This window comes from Alosa pseudoharengus, unplaced genomic scaffold (assembly GCF_046254945.1).
Source record: "Alosa pseudoharengus isolate Yale_2024_CS ecotype anadromous, Long Island Sound unplaced genomic scaffold, YU_APseudo_1.1 YU_APseudo_1.1_scf_5, whole genome shotgun sequence".
Taxonomy (NCBI): Eukaryota; Metazoa; Chordata; class Actinopteri; order Clupeiformes; family Clupeidae; genus Alosa; species Alosa pseudoharengus.
The window spans coordinates 12,102,749-12,123,926 of NW_027468837.1; the positions used below are offsets into that span (position 1 = coordinate 12,102,749).

The 21,178-nt window shown below is 43.8% G+C and overlaps 1 protein-coding gene across 1 annotated transcript; it reads right to left on the minus strand.

Annotated features, from left to right (window-relative positions):
• Nucleotides 1–215: 215 nt before the first annotated feature.
• Nucleotides 216–20,041, minus strand: LOC143104264 (activin receptor type-1B-like). Its single transcript, XM_076268248.1, has 9 exons — nt 19,864–20,041; nt 8,793–9,038; nt 8,044–8,298; nt 7,595–7,825; nt 7,093–7,260; nt 5,993–6,149; nt 5,375–5,499; nt 4,889–5,019; nt 216–3,992 (listed from the first exon to the last, which is right to left on the minus strand). The coding sequence occupies exons 1-9, from the start codon at nt 19,925–19,927 to the stop codon at nt 3,867–3,869; spliced, it is 1,503 nt and encodes a 500-aa protein (XP_076124363.1). The 5' UTR covers nt 19,928–20,041; the 3' UTR covers nt 216–3,866.
• Nucleotides 20,042–21,178: the final 1,137 nt, after the last annotated feature.

A 21,178-nucleotide genomic window follows, 5' to 3' on the forward strand; every position in this document is an offset into this window, starting at 1 on the left:
TCTAACACAATCAGGTTCAGTCATAGGTGAGGCCGTTGGTGCTATGTGGATGATTGACCTTTCAAGTGTTACTCATTCTTTCTAAAGGAAGTTGAGTCCCAAAAGATTATGAGCACTTAAGAAGGTAAGCCCTGAACATGGCAATGATCGAGAAAATGACATGAGTGGCTAAAATGTATTCAATAACAATGAAATTAAATAACAACACTGGAAAATAGGAAATACTGAATTTATTACTGTATAATTTTACCCTATGTACAAGATTGGGGGAAAAAAGCTTATCAGCAGGATTTCATCCTAACCCCCAGAACACAATCATGTACAGGGTCATGATTCTTTTGTACTCATGATTGTAAAACTTGACAAGTGATTGTTTAGAGAGTGAGATCTGACAGACATGTGCGCTAACAGCTGGGGGGGGGGGGGGGGGTGTAGTAGAACAGGCAGGTGAGGTGCTACTCTTTTCTTCTGGGGGCAAAAGTAATTGGAACATCTAAACAGGAAACTGAAAAATACCTTCTATCTGTTAACCCCAAAACCCTTCAGCAGCAGTCATTTCAGAAAATCCATGTATGTACACAGAACCCTTCTGCCCCTAATAATTAGGCTACATTTAGAAAATAGAATAACACCCAGTGTGTTCAGAACAGAGAGCTGACAGTGTAGGGGATTTCAGTAGTGTTTGCGATATTAGATTTAGTGTTAAGTTCATATATTCATAGTCATTCAAACAGTTGACATTAAAAAATAAAATAGGAAAGCAACATGGATCTTCAATACAAGAGATTTAGAACTTGGGATCAAACGTTTAGGCTTTTAGTCGGATGTGCTTGGGCTGAAGATTCACGATGTGTTGCGTCAAGACTTCAAATATTGTCCCCAGGCATAATTTAAAAAATACACCTTTTTCCACAAATGTTCAATAAAATGAAAACAGCATATATCGTTTTTATAAAGCACATGTGCTTCTGGGGCTAAGTTACATCACAGTGCAGTTTTTCACACCCACTTTTTGACGCTGGGAAATGGCAGTATGTGCCAACCCTGGACAAAAACCTCTTGCTTCTGGGCTGGCATGGTTTCTGACTTCTGACTATAATGTGGAATTATTCAGTGCTATATGTAAAAACATTTAGCCCCACATGGTGTTGCTATGGGTTTCAGTGTCTGGCAGGCTTAAGGGAGGGCAGCCTGGAATGAGTATCTGCTCAGCACTTGTCGTACCTTTTTTAGCTTATGATTCATCACTAAGGAAAGGGGACAGAAAACATACCTACAAATACCATATTTTAAGTAGTGAACTTGCAGTTTTCTCTAAAAAGAGTAAAACTCAATAAATACAAAAAGCCACCCTCTAAAACGAACAAAACATCATACAATATATTTACACCTTGCATATTAACGAGGGTGCACTAGATGGAAACTAGTCTTAAATCCTGTGGCCATCATGTCTAAATGATGCACAGTAGGAGTCAATCAAACACTTCAGCTGTTGCCTCTTAGTGCTTAGTAGTGCTGTAGGGTATCCATTAACTAACATAATTCATTGCAACTTTGTGCACCATATTCAACTGCCTGCATTTTTTTTGTGTTAATCAGCACGGACAAGCTATTAAATTATCCATTTACAGTTAGAAATTCACCATTTAACAACATCATGAACAACTTTAGCTCCTCAGTCCAAGGAGTTAATGATTTAGACATGCAGTGGCAATGTTCTGTAGATATATTTTCATAGGACCTTTGATGGTTGTGTAAAATACAACTATGTCCAGGAGATAAACAATGCTCCTGGGTCCACATTATTCACAATCTGTATTCTGTAATAACTTAATTGAACTTTTTTTTTGTGTGAAATAAAAAGCAATCACGCTAGTTCATGGATACTAAAATCATCATCTAAAGTGCCACGCTCACCTCTCTCCCCAAAGCACCAAGAAAATGACCAGTGTTTCCCTCTAGCCTTAGTCAGTGAGTGAGATGGCCTTATGTCCTCAGACCAGTGCATAATCAGGACTAAGTCCTTTGTGATGCCAAAACAGCTTACTTACGAGCACCCCCCCCCCCACAACAAAAAAACAAAACAAAACCAAAAAACTCCCAATTGATAATACAACTTAGCTAAGTATCAGAGACAACAAATCATTAGGTAAAATATATGTACAATACCGTACCTTTTAAAAAATACATTTTATGTACATCAGCTTGCTTAATCAGGGCAAATCGTAACACCCCAGAAAAAAAATACAATGGTTTCCTAGACAAGGCATTGCCAAAGAATTGAACTGACTTGATAATCAGCTCAAATATTTCCCAGTTTCACCTCGAAAATTCATTTAGTTTCCATGGGATTGTATCCTTGTCAAGGAAAGACTCGAGATTTGGGAGTGTTGAACACAATGAATAAGAGTGATTTATGTACCATTCCTACGCGTGTGCAGTGTGGAGTACAGTGTAGTCGCGTGATCCTAACAAAGCTGCTATGGCTGTGGTCTCCCGTGAGAACATCAGTGCTTCATCAAAGTGCTTTTCAGAAACTGAATGTTGTGCCAACCATCAGCTGATTGACATTCACCAATCCCTGGGAACCTGGACACCTCCCCTTCCCTCCACTCTCAGCTGCAGTGCCACTTTACATCAGCCGCAAATGCTACATTATCCCACATGATGCCGCTTGCTAAAGCCTTGAACATCAGTGGACCCCCCCCTCGCCCGCCCCAACCCCCATGTCCACTCCCTTCTATAAAAGGTTTTCATATAGTAGGACTTTGCTTCATTCACTTACACCTTTTTTAATCCTCCAGTGTCATCTGATGAGTGGTTTCTATGGCGGCTACAATTTCCTATGGTCGATACTTTACGAGGTCCTCAAGGACTCAAACAAAAAGGTGTCTACGTATGGGGTTTCAGTGCTAAGTCTGCTTACAGGCTGCGTTGTGCAGTCTGTACTTAACGTGGAAGTGCTCGTCTTTATCGGCAGCTTGCGCCCTGGCTGGTGCGGGTCGCCGGGCCCTCTCTGTAATCTCATGCCCTCTTGCTCCCTCGGAGGCCTTCGTTGTCCTCTCTGCTTGTGAGATCGGGTGTTTGTGGTTGCAGGGGCTCCGGATTAGGCTGGGCGCTGCAGATTAGCGGCCTGCGCTGAGCTGTGCTCACCGCTGAGCGGTGTTAGCCTACTAACCTCTGACACGCGCAGCATCGACTAAACCCGAGAGGGGGGGAAAAAGGAGGGGGAAATAAAACAACACACCAACTGCAAAACAGAGGTGGTCAACTGAGAAACATGGAGACGGTATAAGAGAGATACGCTTTTGCTTGCTATAAAAGGACGCATTTAAATTCAAAACTGGAGGGTTCTTTAAAAAAAAACATCCTAATGGAACCTCTGAGCCAACACTACCTATTTAGCATGGGTCACGGAATCGCAAAGAGTCAGTTCACCAGACCTTCAATAGACATGAGAAACAAAGAGGAAACAATAATAAAACCAAATTCAAAACTATACAGCAATATTTACCCACCATAAATAATAATACACATATTCATATATTCACAGAGGGGGGTGTAGTACTAGTGGTTGCAGTTGCAGTAAAAGTAGTAAGATCAGTAGTTGCAGTCGACGGCCATTTTAGTAGGAAGGGCTGGAGGTAGGGGGTGGTGGATCATGGGACAACTGGCAGGAAAAGGAGAGGACTGTGGGTACTGTAGTACTCAGTAGTTTTGGCAGAAGAAGGTGAGGTAGGCCATGTCACAAAAGTGTGGACGGCGGCTTTTTTTTCTGACTGGCAGGATAGTTTGCAGTAGTAGAACAGTTGGATCTCATTGCTGAGTTCTCACATCGTCACCAACACTTCCTTTCAGGAATCACCTTAGATTTTGACATCTTCCTCGATGCTCAGTTGGGCCAAGGTCTTTTTGATGCGCAGGGCCGTAAGACGCGCCGCACCGTTAGCATACCAGCACTCGCGCATAATCTTCCCCATCACACGCAGCGCCTAGGAGAGAGAAGAGTGATCATAACATTCAGAGGAAGTGAAGAGGAAAAAGAGAATTGTGGTTTATTCAGTGTAACCACACAAATAACTCTAGAGGAGTCAGGGAGTGCAAGGAGAGTGTGCGTGGAAAGCACTGAAGTTATTCAGTTCAATTGTCCCGGGATGGTTTACAGAGCATGAACAGAGAAAGCACTGAAGTTATTCAGTTCAATTGTCCCGGGATGGTTTACAGAGCCTCCTTTAAACAGGAAGAAGCCTTCCTGTGCAAAATCTCAGCTCTTAAGGGACAGCCCTATATGCTTGGAATATGATCACTACTGGTGGTGTGGATTGGTGTTAAGATGGGGGTATACTACAAAGTCAGATAAGTGCTATGTTGAGGTTAAATCAACATAATTCAACATCAAATTCAAATTCGACACATTCAACAGAGGCAAAACATATGGAGCGATTGACTTTTGCTGACCTTTTTTGTTTACAGTTTAAGATGAGCAATTTGTTTGTTTACAAAAAACATGAAATGTTCACAAAAAAACACGTTCGTCATGAATGTTCACCGCAGTCTGCCAACTGGCAGACTCTGGCCCCACGCGTCAGCATAGCACCATGCTGACACCTCTGTCCACCCCCCAGGTGTTAATGAGGATGATGTGTCTGTGTGCACCTCAGCTCTGCCACCAGAGGCAACCGTTTGGGGTGATTGCCTTTTGCTCACCATTTTGTTTACAGTTTAAAGTGAACAATTTAAAATGTTTACAAAAAACAAACATGAAATGTGAGGATGATGTCCTGAGGCAAAGGTTTGGGGGGATTGCCTTTGGCTCACCATTTTGTTTACAATTTAAAGTGTGTTTACAAAAAAAACAAAAATGTGAGGATGATGTGCCTGTGTGTACCTCATAGCTCTGCCACCAGTTGGGAATGTTGGGTCGTAACCGCTGATCACACACAACCTTCCTCATGTCCTCTATGGAGGGGTCAGAGGGCACCAAGTCATAGTAGGGCAGCTGATACTCTTCATGAATACCTACATACACACACACGGACACACAAAACCCACATACATGCTTAAAAACAGAGCTGTTAGGTAGGATTAAGGTATTTAGCAGAAACTTTGGTCCAAAAAAAATGTTCAAAACATTAGGTGAAATCAGAGTAAAAACATATTTAAACATTAAAGAATAACAATACTATTAGTATACTATATCATTCATGAAACAATCATATTAAGGAGAAACATACAGTAAATTATTTTCCTTTCATTTTGAATAATAATACTGATAAGCATAATCAAAATTATGGTATCATGTTTTTCCTTGATCAATGGAGCAAAATACTTTCTCAGTCGTACTCTGCTCTCTCTCTCTCACACACACACACACCTCCTGCGTTGCAGCGTCGAGCAATCTCCCAGTAGACCAGCCCCAGTGCGTAGATATCAGCACACTTGAAGGAGTCAAAGTGTCGCATGTTGATGCTCTCATCCAACACCTCCGGGGCCATGTACCTGACAAACACACACACACACACGCACCAGTTAACACTTCCCTCATTAACAGCTAGCAGAGATGGTTCATGGAGCATGTTTCAGCTGCCGATTCATTATCTCTATGAGATGACAGTTGGCGGGGAGTAGAGGGTGTGACCAGGAAATGACCTCTGGTCGGAATCCCCCCCATGGTTACTTAGACCCGACTATCAGTGTTCCCACTGTAAAAAGCGCATCTTTCATTTACTGCCATGAACACATACCAGACCAAATGCTCTCCCTGTACAGCATCTTTCATCAAGACCCAACTCCACATTTTTGTTGGAAACGCAGATGCTACCCATCTTTATAAAAGAGATTGCCATCTCATTCAACACAGGAAGGCACTGTAGTTCATCCCAGTCCTTGATATCCACGGATTGGGGGTGACCCAGACAGGGAAGTACAGCTGGCTCCAGAATGGCAACCATGTTGGACAATAGTTTGGTTAATGACCGCTGCGGTCGGTTACCTCTTTGTGCCGACCCGCTGGTTGGGCGCAATGTCGATGGTATCTGTGATGGACTCGTGACGCACAGCCAGGCCCAGGTCAGCGATGGCGCAGGTGCCGTTTTTCTTCACCAGGATGTTCTTAGACTTCAGATCACGGTGAGCGATGCCTGGCTTTCCTACACGGCAAACACACAAGGACTGGGCATTAGGGAACCACTCATCAGCAGTACACTGGCTGGCCAAAACAAAAGTCGCAAAACTCTAATATTTTCATTAGACTGGACCAGAATTTGTCGGAGACAACTGAAGACAGTGGTTCGCCTCTCCTGTCATCCATACTTGGCAAAAAACAATGCAAGTCTAGATGTAAACACATATGATGTTGCATAAGGTTATCATAATAATGTGTAATGTGGCAAATGAGAGCTGTAAATCAAAGTTAAAGGTTGTCCAATGAAACATTAGAATATGCAACTTTTGGAAAGGCAGTGTAGCCTATTTGGTCATTATTTAGCGAGTTATGGCAGCGCATGTTTACATTACATGTAGTAATTTAGCTGACGCTTTTATCCAAAGCCACTTACAAGACAACAATGAAGGTACAATAAAGGAACAGTGCCACTAAGATATTGTTAGTGTAGCAAGAAGTACAACCCACATAGAATAGAAGAACAGTTATAGCGATATGCTGTATGCTATGTACAGTATAAGCTTTAAGCTGTATGCTATGTACAAGCTATGTGTTGTATGCTATGTACATGCTATGTATAAGTTATATGTTGTATGCTATGTATAAATTATATGTTGTATGCTATGCTATATGCTATGTATAAATTATATGTTGTATGCTATGTATAAGCTATGTTGTATGCTATGTATAAATTATATGCTGTATGCTATGTATAAGCTATATGTTGTATGCTATGTATTGCTATATGTTGTATGCTATGTATAAGCTATATGTTGTATGCTATGTATAAATGATATGTTGTATGCTATGTATAAGCTATATGTTGTATGCTATGTATAAGCTATATGTTGTATGCTAGCTATGTATTGCTATATGCTGAGCCCATTTGGATTGGACGGTCTGTGGGAGTGGTGCTGCCCGTGGCTCACCCTGTGTGCCAAGGATCTCCATGTGCAGGTGGGCCAGGCCACTGGCAGCGGACAGCGCCAGCTTGATCATGCCCTCAATGGGCATCGAGTAGCGGTTCAGGTAATCAAACAGAGAGCCGTGTTCGTGGTAGTCAGATACCAGCCACAGCTGAGTCCACGTGCCATTATCTGGGAGAAGAGATGACTCATAAATACATTTACAAAAACACATTTAGAAGATCTTTTTTCAATATTTATGACTCACATTGCAAATAACATATAATAATTAGCACCTGAACCCATAAAATGAGATGAATTGCTAAATTTTCAAATTAATGATATCCTCAAAAATGCAGAAATGTTCTTTGTTTTCAGTTATAGTTTGGAAATTTGAGCAAGAATGACAGGAAGTGAGTAGGAAAGAAAGATGCGGGTGGCTACTTAGACCCAACTATGGTCAGGATGCTGCTACGTGATGCTGGAGTAGTTGTGGACGCTGGCCTGATCCCGTCAGTGGACTCACCCTTGTTGTCGGCGGCGATGAAGCCCAGGATGTTCTCGTGGCGGAGCATGATGGTCTGGTAGATCTCAGCCTCGCGGAACCAGGAGCGCTCCTCGCGGGACGAGAAAATCTTCACGGCCACGTCGCCCCCCCTCCAGCGTCCTCGCCACACCTCACCGAAGCGACCCTTACCGATGATCTCCTGCAACACGATGGTCCGCGCCACTGTCCTCTGCACAAACAGAGGAAGGCCTGCAGAACCGGGACAGAAGACATGATTCTTATTGATCTGGGAAATTTTCATTTTCATTTCACTTCAGGCAAGAGTGGAGGTGTGAACATCCCTGCTGAGACATGTTAGCGACAGTTCTCTTGGGGGGTGGGTTGTTCTCTGGTTAGCCAAGAACACTTCAACTCTTGCACACTTAAGTAGCCTCTTCCTAGCCTCTACTGTATAAACGTAGGCTTACCGGAGCCCGAGCCAGAAGTGGAGAGGTCGTAGATGAGGTCCTGCAGGGTCTTGTCCTTGGCCAGGTACAGGTGCTCAGTGCTGGGGTCCTCCACGTCCAGGCGGTGGCGGTGGCCGTAGGCTCTCTGGTGGTGCTGGAAGAGGAAGCGGCCAAGCAGCAGCACCACGCACAGCAGGAAGACCGGCCCCGCCACTGCCGCTGCCACCTCCACCGGGCCCCAGCCCTCAGTGTAGCCAACAGCCGGAAAGGCCGTCACTGTCACACACACACACACACACACACACACACACACACACACACACACACACACACACACACACACAGGCACACACACGCACAAGCACACGGATAACAGAGATCGTGTCATTTACTGTAAATGCCTCATTATTGCTCCACATAGAGCCTGTCATATGCTGCCTATTTTACAGAATGACTTGTACTCGCAGTGATCATTTAGAGTGGTTTAAAATGTAGCAATATGTAAACAAGACATTTTATGCAGTCAGCATCTGTCCTTAGTTCCCAGGTGCAGTGAGGTCCAGCAACTCCAATCCAAGCCTCTTTACATTACATTATTACTTTATTTCTCTTATCCAGGACTTCCTAAAGAGAACTAACTACTGGAATAATCTGCCTGAAGCAACTCGGGGTTAAGTGCCTTGCTCGTCTTCACAGATAGGTCGGAGACTGAACTTGGGCCACCAGCATATTGTATGTCAACAACCACCACTAAACCTGCGACAACTCACCTGGTTGCACCTTCAGGTCCATGCTGTTACAGTAGTCGTGGTAGCAGCAGTGGGTGTTGAAGTAGCCCTCGGCGCTCAGGCAGTAGAAGGGCTGGCCGGGCGGCACCAGCTGCTTTTGGGGGATGCAGGTCCGCACACGCTGCTCCACGCCGTCGATGACCGAGGTAGACGCCATGCACGCACCGTCCGTCTGGCACTGGTAGCCCTGCTTCTCACAGTCGGCAATGGAGCAGTTACACAGCAGGGCTGCAGGGGGCGATGGTGGGGTGAGGGAGGGGGGGGGGGGGGGGGACAGATTCTGTTACCAAGCTGTATAAATGAGGTCTTCTAGCTTGAGGGTGTAAATAGCTTTGCATAAATGCTCCTGCTAGTCAAAGTCAAAGTCTGCTTTATTGTCAATTTCTTCACATGTCAAGACATACAAAGAGATCGAAATTACGTTTCCCACTATCCCACGGTGGAGACAAGACATATTTTACCAATTAGGTCCAGAGACAAACATAACATTCAAGTAAACAATATAAAAAGTAAATAAGAAGGCACATACAATGAAGAAATAAGAGCAGCAAAATTTGGGTTGAAAATGTGCAATTGTGCATACAGTAGACAGTCAATATAATAGTGCAAAAGTCAGGCCAATAAATGGCTGAGGTAGTTCTGTTTGACCTAAGTATGCAAGTGGCATAGTGGTGCAAGTTATGTAAGAGCAGCAGAAGTGTGTTCAGAAGTGTTTTCAGGACAACAGGACAACAACAACAAGTTGCAAAGTGTACAAGTGGAGTAGTGCAAGTGGAGTAGTGCAAGGCAGCCATTGTGGGTCCAAAAGTCCAGGATGTTATGTGGCGGAGGGGGGAGAGAGTTCAGCATCCTAACAGCCTGGTGTATGAAGCTGTTGGTGAGTCTGGTGGTGCGGGAGCGCAGGCTTCTGTACCTCTTCCCAGAGAGCAATGGATCAAACAAATTGTGAGCAGGGTGACTTGCATCACTCACAATTGTGGTCGCCTTGCGGGTGAGGTGGGAGGTGTAAATGTCCTCCAGGGAGGGGAGTGAAGCACCAATAATCCTTCCAGCTGTGTTCACTATGCGCTGCAGGGCTTTCCTGTTGTATTCAGTGCAGCTTCCGCCCCACACAGCGATACAGCTGGAGAGGATGCTCTCAATGGTGCCTCGGTAGAATGTGGTCATGATGGCTGGTGGAGCACTTGCTCGCCTGAGTTTCCGCAGGAAGTACAGGCGGCACTGAGCTTTCTTCGCCAGTGATGCAGTGTTGGTGGTCCAGGAGAGGTCTTCACTGATGTGCACCCCCAGGAATTTGGTGCTGCTCACTCTCTCCACCACAGCACCGTCGATGGTCAGTGGCAGGTGTTGGGTGTGACCTCTCCGGAAGTCAACAACAATCTCCTTGGTCTTGCTGACGTTCAGCAGGAGGTTGCTGTCCCTGCACCACGTGGTCAGAAGGTCGACCTCAATCCTGTATTGAGTCTCGTCGCCCTCGGTGATGAGACCCACCAGAGTTGTGTCGTCAGCAAATTTCACTATGTGGTTGTTGCTGTAGGTTACAGTGCAGTCATGCGTCAGCAGGGTGAAGAGCAGCGGACTGAGCACGCAGCCTTGGGGGGCCCCCGTGCTCAGTGTGATGCTGCTTGAGATATTGTTGCCAACACGTACTACTTGAGGCCTCTGACAGAGGAAGTCCAGTAGCCAGTTGCAGAGGTAGGTACTAAGTCCCAGTTTGTCAAGTTTGCAGATGAGTTGTTGTGGTATTATGGTGTTGAATGCAGAACTGAAGTCTATAAACAGCAATCTCACATATGAGTCTCTTTTTTCCAGGTGGGTGAGGGCTGGGTGGAGGGCAGAGCAGATTGCATCCTCTGTGGACCGTTTGGCTCGGTATGCAAACTGGAAGGGGTCCAGGGTGGGGGGGGGGAATGGATTTGATGTGTGACATGACAAGCCGCTCAAAGCACTTCATGATGATGGGTGTCAGTGCCACGGGGCGGTAATCATTGGAGCAGGAACTGGAAGACTGTAGAAGTAGAAGACTGTATAAACATGCTACAATAATGAAGTGGGCTCTGTTTTTTTTTCTGGATGTTATTTGCAGACAAAACACACAGAAAAACAAATATGTTTACAAACACACTTGTGTTGGCACTAGCAGGACACCCTAATGGGCAAAGCCATTTTCTTGTCATTTTACTTTTTCACCACCAGGGGGTGCGTTTGCAGCAGCCGGGAGAAAAACAACCGCTGAATCACAGCTCATCTAGGCAATGAATTTTTTAACAAGGTTGTATTTCTCCAGCCCTTATCAGATTCAGGGTCATTTCATGCTTTTACCTCATAATAGACAGGGAAAAACACCTGTTCCTCCAGCAAGGACAAACAAGAGCATTGCTTTTCCCTAGCATTGCTTATTACACTCCGGCTATGCAATATTTCTATTCAGTAATTCTCTACACAGACAACAGTCTAGGTACTACTGGTAGCCTACTCATGATCTTTGCCCTGTACCATGACACATGAACCTTGAGCACTGATAATTTCTGATAACAGCCATAATTCACAGCAACTCTTCCACTGTGGTGCATATGTTTTGCTATGTGTTGCTGCTGGCTGTGAATGTTGGTGAGGTGTGTGTTGGTCTACTCTTAACCCTATTGCCGTGACATAATGACCAAACAACAGCAACACTAAAACCATTACCATGGATTGCAGACTCAGCACCTGACACTCCTTCAAAACTGGCTTCAAAACCCGGCTGCAGAGTAGGCTACAGTGACAGGGCATTTGATTTCCAAGGGGGCACAATTTTGAAAGAAGACCACATCTACGTGAAATAGCAACTGGCTTACTTGGGTCTGGGTTGGGCCCAGCATTTCATGTGTAACATCTGAATGGAGAGCCACTTCCAGAACAGAGGGGGCGGCTGTTTGTTTGCGTGAGTTGTTTTTCTTCCGTTTCCAAGGTATCAAATGCATGACCTTTAGGTCTCTATGGGGGACTTTGTGTTCACAACCAATGGAAAGAGCATAAAACACATCAAATCGGAGGCTAGCACCGCAGCTGTCTGCTGCCCGATGGCGGGCTGATGGCATGGAGGCAGAGAGCTGGTGGGCAGAGGGGAAAGTCAGGAGTCAGGGTCGTTCTGGAGGACGAGGCTAGTCATGTCTGGAGTAGTCTGCCCACACACACACACACACACACACACACACACACACACACACACACACACACACACACACACACACACACACACACACACACACACACACACACACACACAGCTGTGGCGTCTGGTGGGATTCATAATGTGTACATGCACTTACTTTACTAATTCACTTACTTCAAATCAAATCAACACACACACACACACACACTCTCCTTCCACAACAGCATCCCAAACAACTATCTCTGGATGTGAGATTGTCTTCAATACATGAGGCTGTCAAACAAAGGCCGTGCTCCCTTTCTCATCTCTTCCCATGCACACACACACACACGCACACATAAACAGATGCCTTACTGAGGCTATAACATCAAGTCAATTGTGTTCCTCTGGGATGCGCTCTCTCTCTCTCTCTCTCACAAACCTCCTGCTCCCCGAACCTGTGACTTGGTTATGATCGGACAGCAAATGAGCAGCCTAATAGGAGAAAGCAAGTCTCCAGTTACCGCGGCGATGTTACACCCTGGAGAGAAATAGCACCAAGGTCAGATCTGACTGCGCTACTGCCATTAGGCCACTAAAACCATAAAAGCCTTTTTGTTTCATCAAATCCCATCGCCCTGCTGAATAACAAAAAAAAAAAAACACACACAACACCCCCCCCACACACACACACACACACACTTCCTCCTTCTCTCCCGCAGTGTTTCAGTAGATCATTAAGTCCTGACTAAGCTTTTACTCTAGCCAGCCACTCGTTTGGCGGGTGACGTTCTTTCCCAGCTAAACCTTTGTTCTTTGATGGAAAAGGGGCACCACAGAAAGAGAGAGAGAGAGAGAGCGTCTGTCTGTTCTGGCATCTGTCTGTTCTGGCGTTGGCTGTGTGTTTCACCATGGACAGACAGACGGAGAGCCTGACGGACGGACAGTAATGACATTTGGCATTAGGAGAAGCTGGGCGCCGTGTGCTTGAGGAGCAGAGAGAGGCTGGAGGTTTCTGAATGGCACAGGGAGAGGGGAAACAGAGAAAAACCATCTGCCATATTTTAAACAGATCAGTGCTGAGATATGTCTGCAGCCTCTATTAAGGAACATTATTACATATTCTACCCTGTCCAGCATTAAAGGCTGCTCATCTTATTTGTGCATGCGTGTGTGTATAGTCTATCACGTGTGTGTGTGTGTGTGTGTGTGTGTGTGTGTGTGTGTGTGTTTTTGCCTGCATGTGTGTTTGTGTGCGCATGTAAGGCCATGTGACTTGTGTAGACACACACCAGTGTACAATGGTAAAGAAAACATGCATGCACCACACACACACACACACATACACACAGACAGACCCACTCAGACTCCACGCAAAAACAACAACATTGCATCTTGTGCAGGAGGAAGTGGCTGTGCTGTGAGCTTTTGATAGGAAGGGGCAAATCCTCTTCAGTTTTAGGGGATTGCTGGATGTGGGGGGGTGTTAGCCCGGGGTGGGGTGGGGTGGGTGGGTTGGCGGTTGTTCTGTACTAAGCCTTAGCCCACTGTGATGGGTAGCAGTTGTACAGCTACAGGGGGGCAAGGGTGGGGTGTGTGTGTGTGTGGGGGGGAGGGGGGGTCCGAATTTGAGGGAATGGAGGTGGTTTGGGTATAAGCTCTTTCCAAGCCCACTGGCCTGACTGGGGGACAGAGGGGCTGGGGAGGGGCACAGCTCCAGGATTTTGGGGGTTGATGGAGTTCATGCAACCCCCTTGCGGTCTTAGTCTGTGTGTGTGTGTGTGTGTGTGTGTGTGTGTGTGTGTGTGTGTGTGTGTGTGTGTGTGTGTGTGTGTGTGTGTGTGTGTGTGTGTGTGTGTGTGTGTGTGTGTGAAAGAGAGTGTGTGTGTGTGTGTGTGTGCGTGTGTGTGTGTGTGTGTGTGGGGGGGGGGGGGTACATAGGGTGTAAATAGTTGGCAGTACCAGCTGTTACAGATTGTAAACCCAAGTCTAGACAGAGACTGAGACTCAGAGACACAGCACATACACTAGACAAAGACACACTTCCTCGCGGCAGAAGCAAAAAAATGCACCCCAAAAATTGGGATTGGCTGTGTCAATTTATACAAACAACAGTGGCAACAGCTTTAGAAAGGGCTTTTGGTCCCACGTTCACACAAGTTCTTTATTTTGGAAAACAAAGCTAGTTTAATCCCTCTAAAGCCATGTGGGCCAATATCTTTGCTATCCTGATATACTTACAGTACACATGTCTAGGCCTAAAAATATAAAACTGGGTTTAGGATTGCCATTGCCTGTGTCAGTGCCATAAATCTTGTCATACATACTTTCCATACAAGATGGTGGCGACCTGAAGAAGAGCAAAGCAATGCACTGCACAACTGAACTGCCCAAACAGACCTTTTTATTCCCTTTCTTGTGACTTACAAAGTAAACATATTTTAGTTTTCTACAGAGACCCTCTCCAAAGTAGCATACACGTGTAGGCTAATGATTTTTTTGAGCCTAGCTATAATGGCTTATAAGAGTGCCCTCCCAGGCTATGCTATAGCCTAACTCCAGTCTAACAACTAAAAGATAATTGTTAGACTGGAGTTTCCCTTTCAACTTTACCAAGAACTTGATTCCAGTCATATTTGACTTTATCAGTCCTGTTATGCATAACTTGTTCCAGTACCGGGTCATTCCCCCCACCCCCCAACATTCTAAATCAATTGTATGCACCATAATGTAATATTATTTATACACCAACTTTTTTCATGTACAATCTGTATAGTGCTGTACATTCTCAGATTAATTAAAAATTAATCTCAATTAAATTTGATCCAAAATGCCCCCCTCCCCCTCCTCCGCTTTTGGTGCTACTCTGACTTCTGGCTGCAGTGTATCTGCAGCACCATAAGTAGATGCAACATATTGGGTACTGAAATATTCACAAGAATCCATAGAAATTGAATCTTCATGTTGTATTATCCAATATTAGTTGTACAGACGTATAGTTTATCTTATACACAACCATTGAACAAACAAAGTAAATGCAAAAATAGAGACTTTTTTGTAATTATTCCATATTTTGTGTAGTCAGTCCATATCAGAACACCTGACATACAATGTAAATAGTCCACAAGAAACCTCAAAGTGTTACCTTTCATTTGAGACCAGGATTATGCTTCTACACCAAGAGGTTGCCACATAGTAAGCCTTTTATTGTCAGTGTGCATTTTGGGAACCCAAAAGGCCTATGGGGAGTTTCCATAGGGCATTTTACAAAACGCATGAGCATACCTTGGCAAATAATAGTCCAAAGCAGTCATTTTTTATTCTATATTGATCTACTTTTCCACACAGCCTCACAAGACCTGGTGCTAGGGCTCAGTTGTGTTTCTAAGTCATCTCAAGTGACCTAGAGGGCTGAAATGGTGGTCAGTTCAGAGATATTTGTTGTTTGGCAGAAATATAAAACAGTAGCCTTCTAGCCTCTGTATATTTTAAGCTTTCATGTGCAATCAATAACACAGAATGTAGCATTCTCTCTATATGTGTGTGTGTGTGTGTGTGTGTGTGTGTGTGTGTGTGTGTGTGTGTGTGTGTGTGTGTGTGTGTGTGTGTGTGTGTGTGTGTGTGTGTGTGTGTGTGGAAAGACCAGCAGTTAGTGTGATGTGCTGGTCTAGTTACAGTAGCTAGTCTAGAACTTGACACCTCCATCATAAAAGAGGAAGAGCGACCACAGTCCACAATAAATCATTAATCACAACTGTGTACAGGCTGGACAGGATGTCGCGCAGACTCCACTCGGTTCACTGGCTCTATTGAGTTCATTTAGTGGTAGGCCTACACAGGTCAGGCTTAGGTACCGGTCTAACAGGAATAAGGTTCCACTACATAATCAGCCTGCATTTGTTAGTGAGAAAGGCACTATATATATTTATACTATAAATATAAGATGATTGTTATGATTCAACGGCCAAACAACCTCAATAGAATAAACAAACGCAAAATGCCATTTCAAGGTCTCAGAGTAAATGACTACAAAATATGGTTTAAGCCGAGGCAGACAAGGCTCAATACAGTGAAAGCATAGGCCTATCTGTATATAGGCCTATAATTTAAGGAATTGCAATAACAATGTCTTTTTTCACAGCTTTTTAAAAATGTTTTGATATTGAGTGCTGACATAACCTCTATGTTTCATAACGTCTACGTAACCTCAGACCTGTACATTTCACATTATAGCAGGTTAATAAAAGATGAATACAACATTTCCCTGATACATTTTTAAACGTGTCTGACTACATACAATGTTTCTAACATTTCCTGAGGGTAGACCCAGTCCAGCCAGTGAGGAACCTTTTTTAACACCTCTGATGGGTGTTCTGGACGTCATCAACAAAATCATTGTCTGCGTGTCAAATGGAGGATTATTCTGCCTGCCAATATCATTTCCTGAACGTAATAGAAATGGCCGATACTTTGTTGTTCATACGCAATTAAAGAGGCATTATGCCCAAATTGATTTTCTCATAATCATCAGCTTTTTTCCCCATAATCCAGACTGGGAGAGATTAGGCGCTGCTTGAGTCTATTTTTCAGACAAAACACTGGACAACATAGAGCTATATGATACACAGTCCGAGGCATGGTTTAGGTGGGCTTGCATGCATGCCCTTTCAACCATCTGGCTATTTAAGACCCTATAAAACGTCAGGGAGTCAAACCTATTCTCCAAAGATGTTTTAGGTTTGGGATCTAATCTGGGCAAAAATCTGCTGTTCAAAAGTCTTACAAATTTCAACTCCAGATCTGATTTGTGTGTGTGTGTGTGTGTGTGTGTGTGTGTGTGTGTGTGTGTGTGTGTATGTGTGTGTGTGTATTGTAAGTGAGTGGAGAATTAGAACCTATGATGGGCTGGGAAATAACCTGTCAGCTGACCAAAGTCCATAAGCATAGGCCATAAGCATTTAGCATTTTTTCAATCGCTTTCATAGAAATCATTCTCGATTTACAGCCAAAAAACACAGGGCATGCAGAGACTTAGACTCAGAGTGAGCAATGGCAAGCTCCAGGTTGTTTCAATGATTAGTTTACTCTGCATGTTCAGGCATTCCCCTAACCAGTCCTAAATCAATGACACTACAGCTTACAACTCACACTTGGTACAAAGATTTTCTCTCGCCACAGACACACAAGACATTCAAGAGAACCTTGACCTGAAAATAGTTGTAGAGGGGGCATTACACAAGACCACCTGTTTCTGTACATCAGACAAGACAGCAGGACAGACACACACACACACACACACACACACACACACACACACACACACACACACAAACATAACCAAACATACCACATATACAAAGCTTCCTTACAGCTTTTCAAATGTTGTGATTTGTGCTGACACTGTAAAAAATCAGTGTTCCCTTCCGTTGGCGAGGACACACACACATGAATGCACACACCCCTGTTTTACTCAAAGTGAAGCAGGTCTCGCCCTGAACGTGGGTGGCGACGTTAAGGCTTGGGGAGTGTAGGCGGAAACATTCGCATCCGCAACAACAGGTCACAGGATTCCACAGCGACACAAACATACGAGCCAGCTATCAGTATCTAAGCAAGTCTCAGGTAATGAGACACAGGGAGAAGATGTGTTCTTTCATGCGACCTCATGACAGAGTCTGGTTTCTTGTGAGTCATTTATGAGGTTTCATTTACGCAATCACACGAGACATTCACCGTAAGGAAAGACACAAATGAAAACGAAACGTGATGAAAACACACATTGGTTTTGATGTGGCGGTAGGTCTCCCCTCTTTGGGCGCAAGTTCTATTACGTGCTGTGTTCTTCGGAAATGATAGCCAATTATGTGAGTGGGCTGGGGAACAACATATCACCCTAATAGGCAACCTGATCCAGCTCAGCTTGCTATTCGATCAGACACATTTTGTGTCTTCATTGACATTTTGCCTTGAGACTCTATACACTACCATATAATATGCTCCATATTTTAATCATAACAAAAGGTCAATGTGATTGATAACACCGTATTTAGGTAATCAAAAAATCTATAATGCATGGTAGAGGACACACACACACAAAATCTTAAAATAAGTTGTGTAATTTGCCGAAACTGCTTGGGGAAGCTGCGATCTCTAAACACAGCTTTTATAAACCACTGTTCAGATTAGATAAGAAGCCTGAAAAAAGTCCTCATTATCCTGTTGTTTACAAATAAGTTATCACAGAAAATGCTTGAATTGTAAATAACTAAATAGCATGTCCATGGGGAAAAAATGCGGCTACAAGCCTGATGTCTGTTTATGCTTCCAAGATTACTCTGTGGCTTATCTTATAAGGGTAGTTCTTGGCTGCAGCCATGACTGACTCCTGATTTCACTAGCAGTGCTAGGTGCTCTCCTTATAGCTATGGTGAGGAAATGTTAGATTTTGCTGTGAGAACCTGAAAGCTATGAGTAAAGCTTTGCGTGTGTATAGAAGTATTACAAAGAGAGTACATATATTCAAACCTCTTTTTGTATTAAAAGTGCTAAAGGCTACAACAGAGGAGAGGAAAACCTTTTGCTTTAAGGTCATGGAGAGAGAGAGGGAGAGATGCCATTTTATGGCCTATAGGGTTCTCCATTGTAATGACTTATCACTGTGTGCACTAGACCAGACATTTATTTCAAATGGGGTCCACATTTCATACAGATGGAAAGGGGGGTGGGGTGTTGGGGAGGGGGCCGAATGCCTACCATGTAGCCCTAGACTGGGTCACAGGCAGCAATGAAGTCACAAAAGACCTCGTCTTCATCTTTAACATGACATCAACTGGAGCAACACAGTATCCTTGTACTATATAGAGTACTTTAAATATGAAACACCACAGTGTTCTGGAAACCAGGCGTCATCAAATAAAGCATTATTGAATAAACTGATAATGGATGAAGAACATCACTATTATACCACCTAAAGAAAATATGCACTGAAAGTGATCCTTCATGAACCATCCAATGATCAAAGAAGCAAACGAAGTACAACTATGGGACAGGCTATACAGCTAAGTAGGTCAGATCCAAAGTAGCAACATGAAGATTTCAGTCTCCAAAAGTGCAACAATACACAATAATATCACATAGTAGGGTAGGCCTCCAAATACACAACCAGTAGGCTCATATCATAAAAACAAGTTTCATTATATCTGCCCATCCTGGACACCCAAGTGTAATGGGGCAGAATATACGACTGGAGAGGTGTGAGTTGCGCGCATCATAATTCAGATAGCCTAAAAGCCTGTTAAATCATATAGCCTAAAAGCCTGTTAAAACGGACTTCAAAATCGTCTCTGCAAAGCTGTTAAAACCGGCTTGACAAGACAAGCAGTAGGCTTGAGGAGGCTTGCTATTGTTTATAAAAAAAAATCAGACAGCGCCACATCCATTTAGAATCGTCTCCACAAATCAAACTTGTGGAAAAGTTATCTGAGCAATAACATGAATATGTCCAGTTGATGTACTAGTCAGCATAATAAACAGCGATCAACATAACAGCTCTAAGGACGACGGTGCTTATCCCACGCTTCCAGACAGCCCAGTGCCATATAGGCTAGTTCCTATTAGCCAGGTATTACTGTGAGCGACTGTAATTCAGATACGTTGTAACAAACGCGTAACTATACAATGTATCAACCAATGTGGATAATCGCTCATTCCAGTGGGGCGACAGCGCTTGTTTGGCTGTGTAGCCTAATACTGTTCACAACACACAACAAAAACAGGTGCCCTGCTAGCTCAGGCTTGCTAAGTTACCAAATCAAGCGCCATGTTGTAGGAAATGCCAAATTCAGCGGCAGCCCATGGACGAAAATAAATAAATAGAACGAACAAAATCTAGCCGTGATGGAGGATAAACATCTAACTCACCATCATATAGTCCAAAAGAGCCAGCCAAGACGAACAACGATAAAATAATTCGATGTTTATCCATGATCACAGGATTCCCATTGCATCTCAGTAACAGCCTACTACATTCAAGTGGTATATTGACATGAGAAAGCCGACCTCGAGCGCACAACACACTCACACCACTGCTAGTCAGAGGACGCGGACGCGCTTAAAGGAGGGTGATTTAAAGGGGAGGGATTAGGCCTACAGAAGCTTTATTTTTTTAAAGAGAGCGACTATACAATCCCCCCATTTAGAACAGCAAAACATTACTAACTGAAGTGAGGTAGTATGGAGATTAATAGCCTACAACGTTTAAGCACAGGACTGGAGAAAACAATTAATGAACTATGCTACCCTACTGCCCAAACATAAATTCGGAACATATTCTGACAAAATAATTGCCACATAGATTAATGCGCGTATTTGGCAACATTTAAAGCCATCCGCGGAAATGATTAGGCTAAAGCCAGCCCAACGGCATCGTTGAAGGAGAAGAACGATCTAGCGTAGCCTACATGAAGATAGTCGTCCACATAAATTAGTTTCCCGGTTTATGTTATATAAAGCAAACTTTTGGCAAAATTCCGTAGACGGCTAATGTTTCTCCCAATATTAAATACCGTAAATCAGTAAAATGTATAGTGATTTCAACTGTGAGTATCTTTCGTCCTCTAGTGGCAAAGTGCAGAAATGCTGATGCATGTCAACAAAATAGCAGACTAGTCAAATAAGGTCACGGTGTCTGGTGCCTGTCTGCGTCGTGAAAAACAACAAAACAGGGTTCTTTAATGTATTCCGTCGGTCGGCTGTAGGATATTTCCTGATGTACAATGCAGATTCCTGAGTTGAATTGAACAACCAAATGACTCAATTTTAAAATCGATGAGAAATATTCTGAATGTGAAGGGATTGTTGAAAACGCCTATACAATTGCTTGGCGTCTATGCTGGTAGGCTACAATCACTAGGCCTACCATTCAGGAATCTTGCACAATTTCAAATATGTATTGCATTTCCATTATTCCTCCTTATTTGACTCCTTATTGACTACACCGCCAAACCATGCAATCAAAGCGTTGATTTAAGATCGGTCCAATGCGTAAAAAGTCAACTAGATGCGGGCCCTCAGATGGCCTTGAACCTTTACAATTGGGGAGACTGCATGCACTTTCTGTGTTTTGCCCTTTGTATTTTGCCAAAAAAAAAAAAAGACATCTTTTATCTAATGTCGGTGGGGTATATTCGAGCTGACTTCCAAGCAACGTTTCATTTTAACATCATGGAACATTCAC

Bases quoted from the DNA above. Each gene is read 5' to 3' on its own strand.
- LOC143104264 (XM_076268248.1), bottom strand. From the start codon at position 19,927: ATGGATAAACATCGAATTATTTTATCGTTGTTCGTCTTGGCTGGCTCT. The intron at 9,039-19,863 runs GTGAGTTAGATG...CGCCCCCTGCAG, and splicing joins CTCTTTTGGACTATATGATG to CCCTGCTGTGTAACTGCTCC. The intron at 8,299-8,792 runs GTGAGTTGTCGC...TGTGTGTGACAG, and splicing joins GGACCTGAAGGTGCAACCAG to TGACGGCCTTTCCGGCTGTT.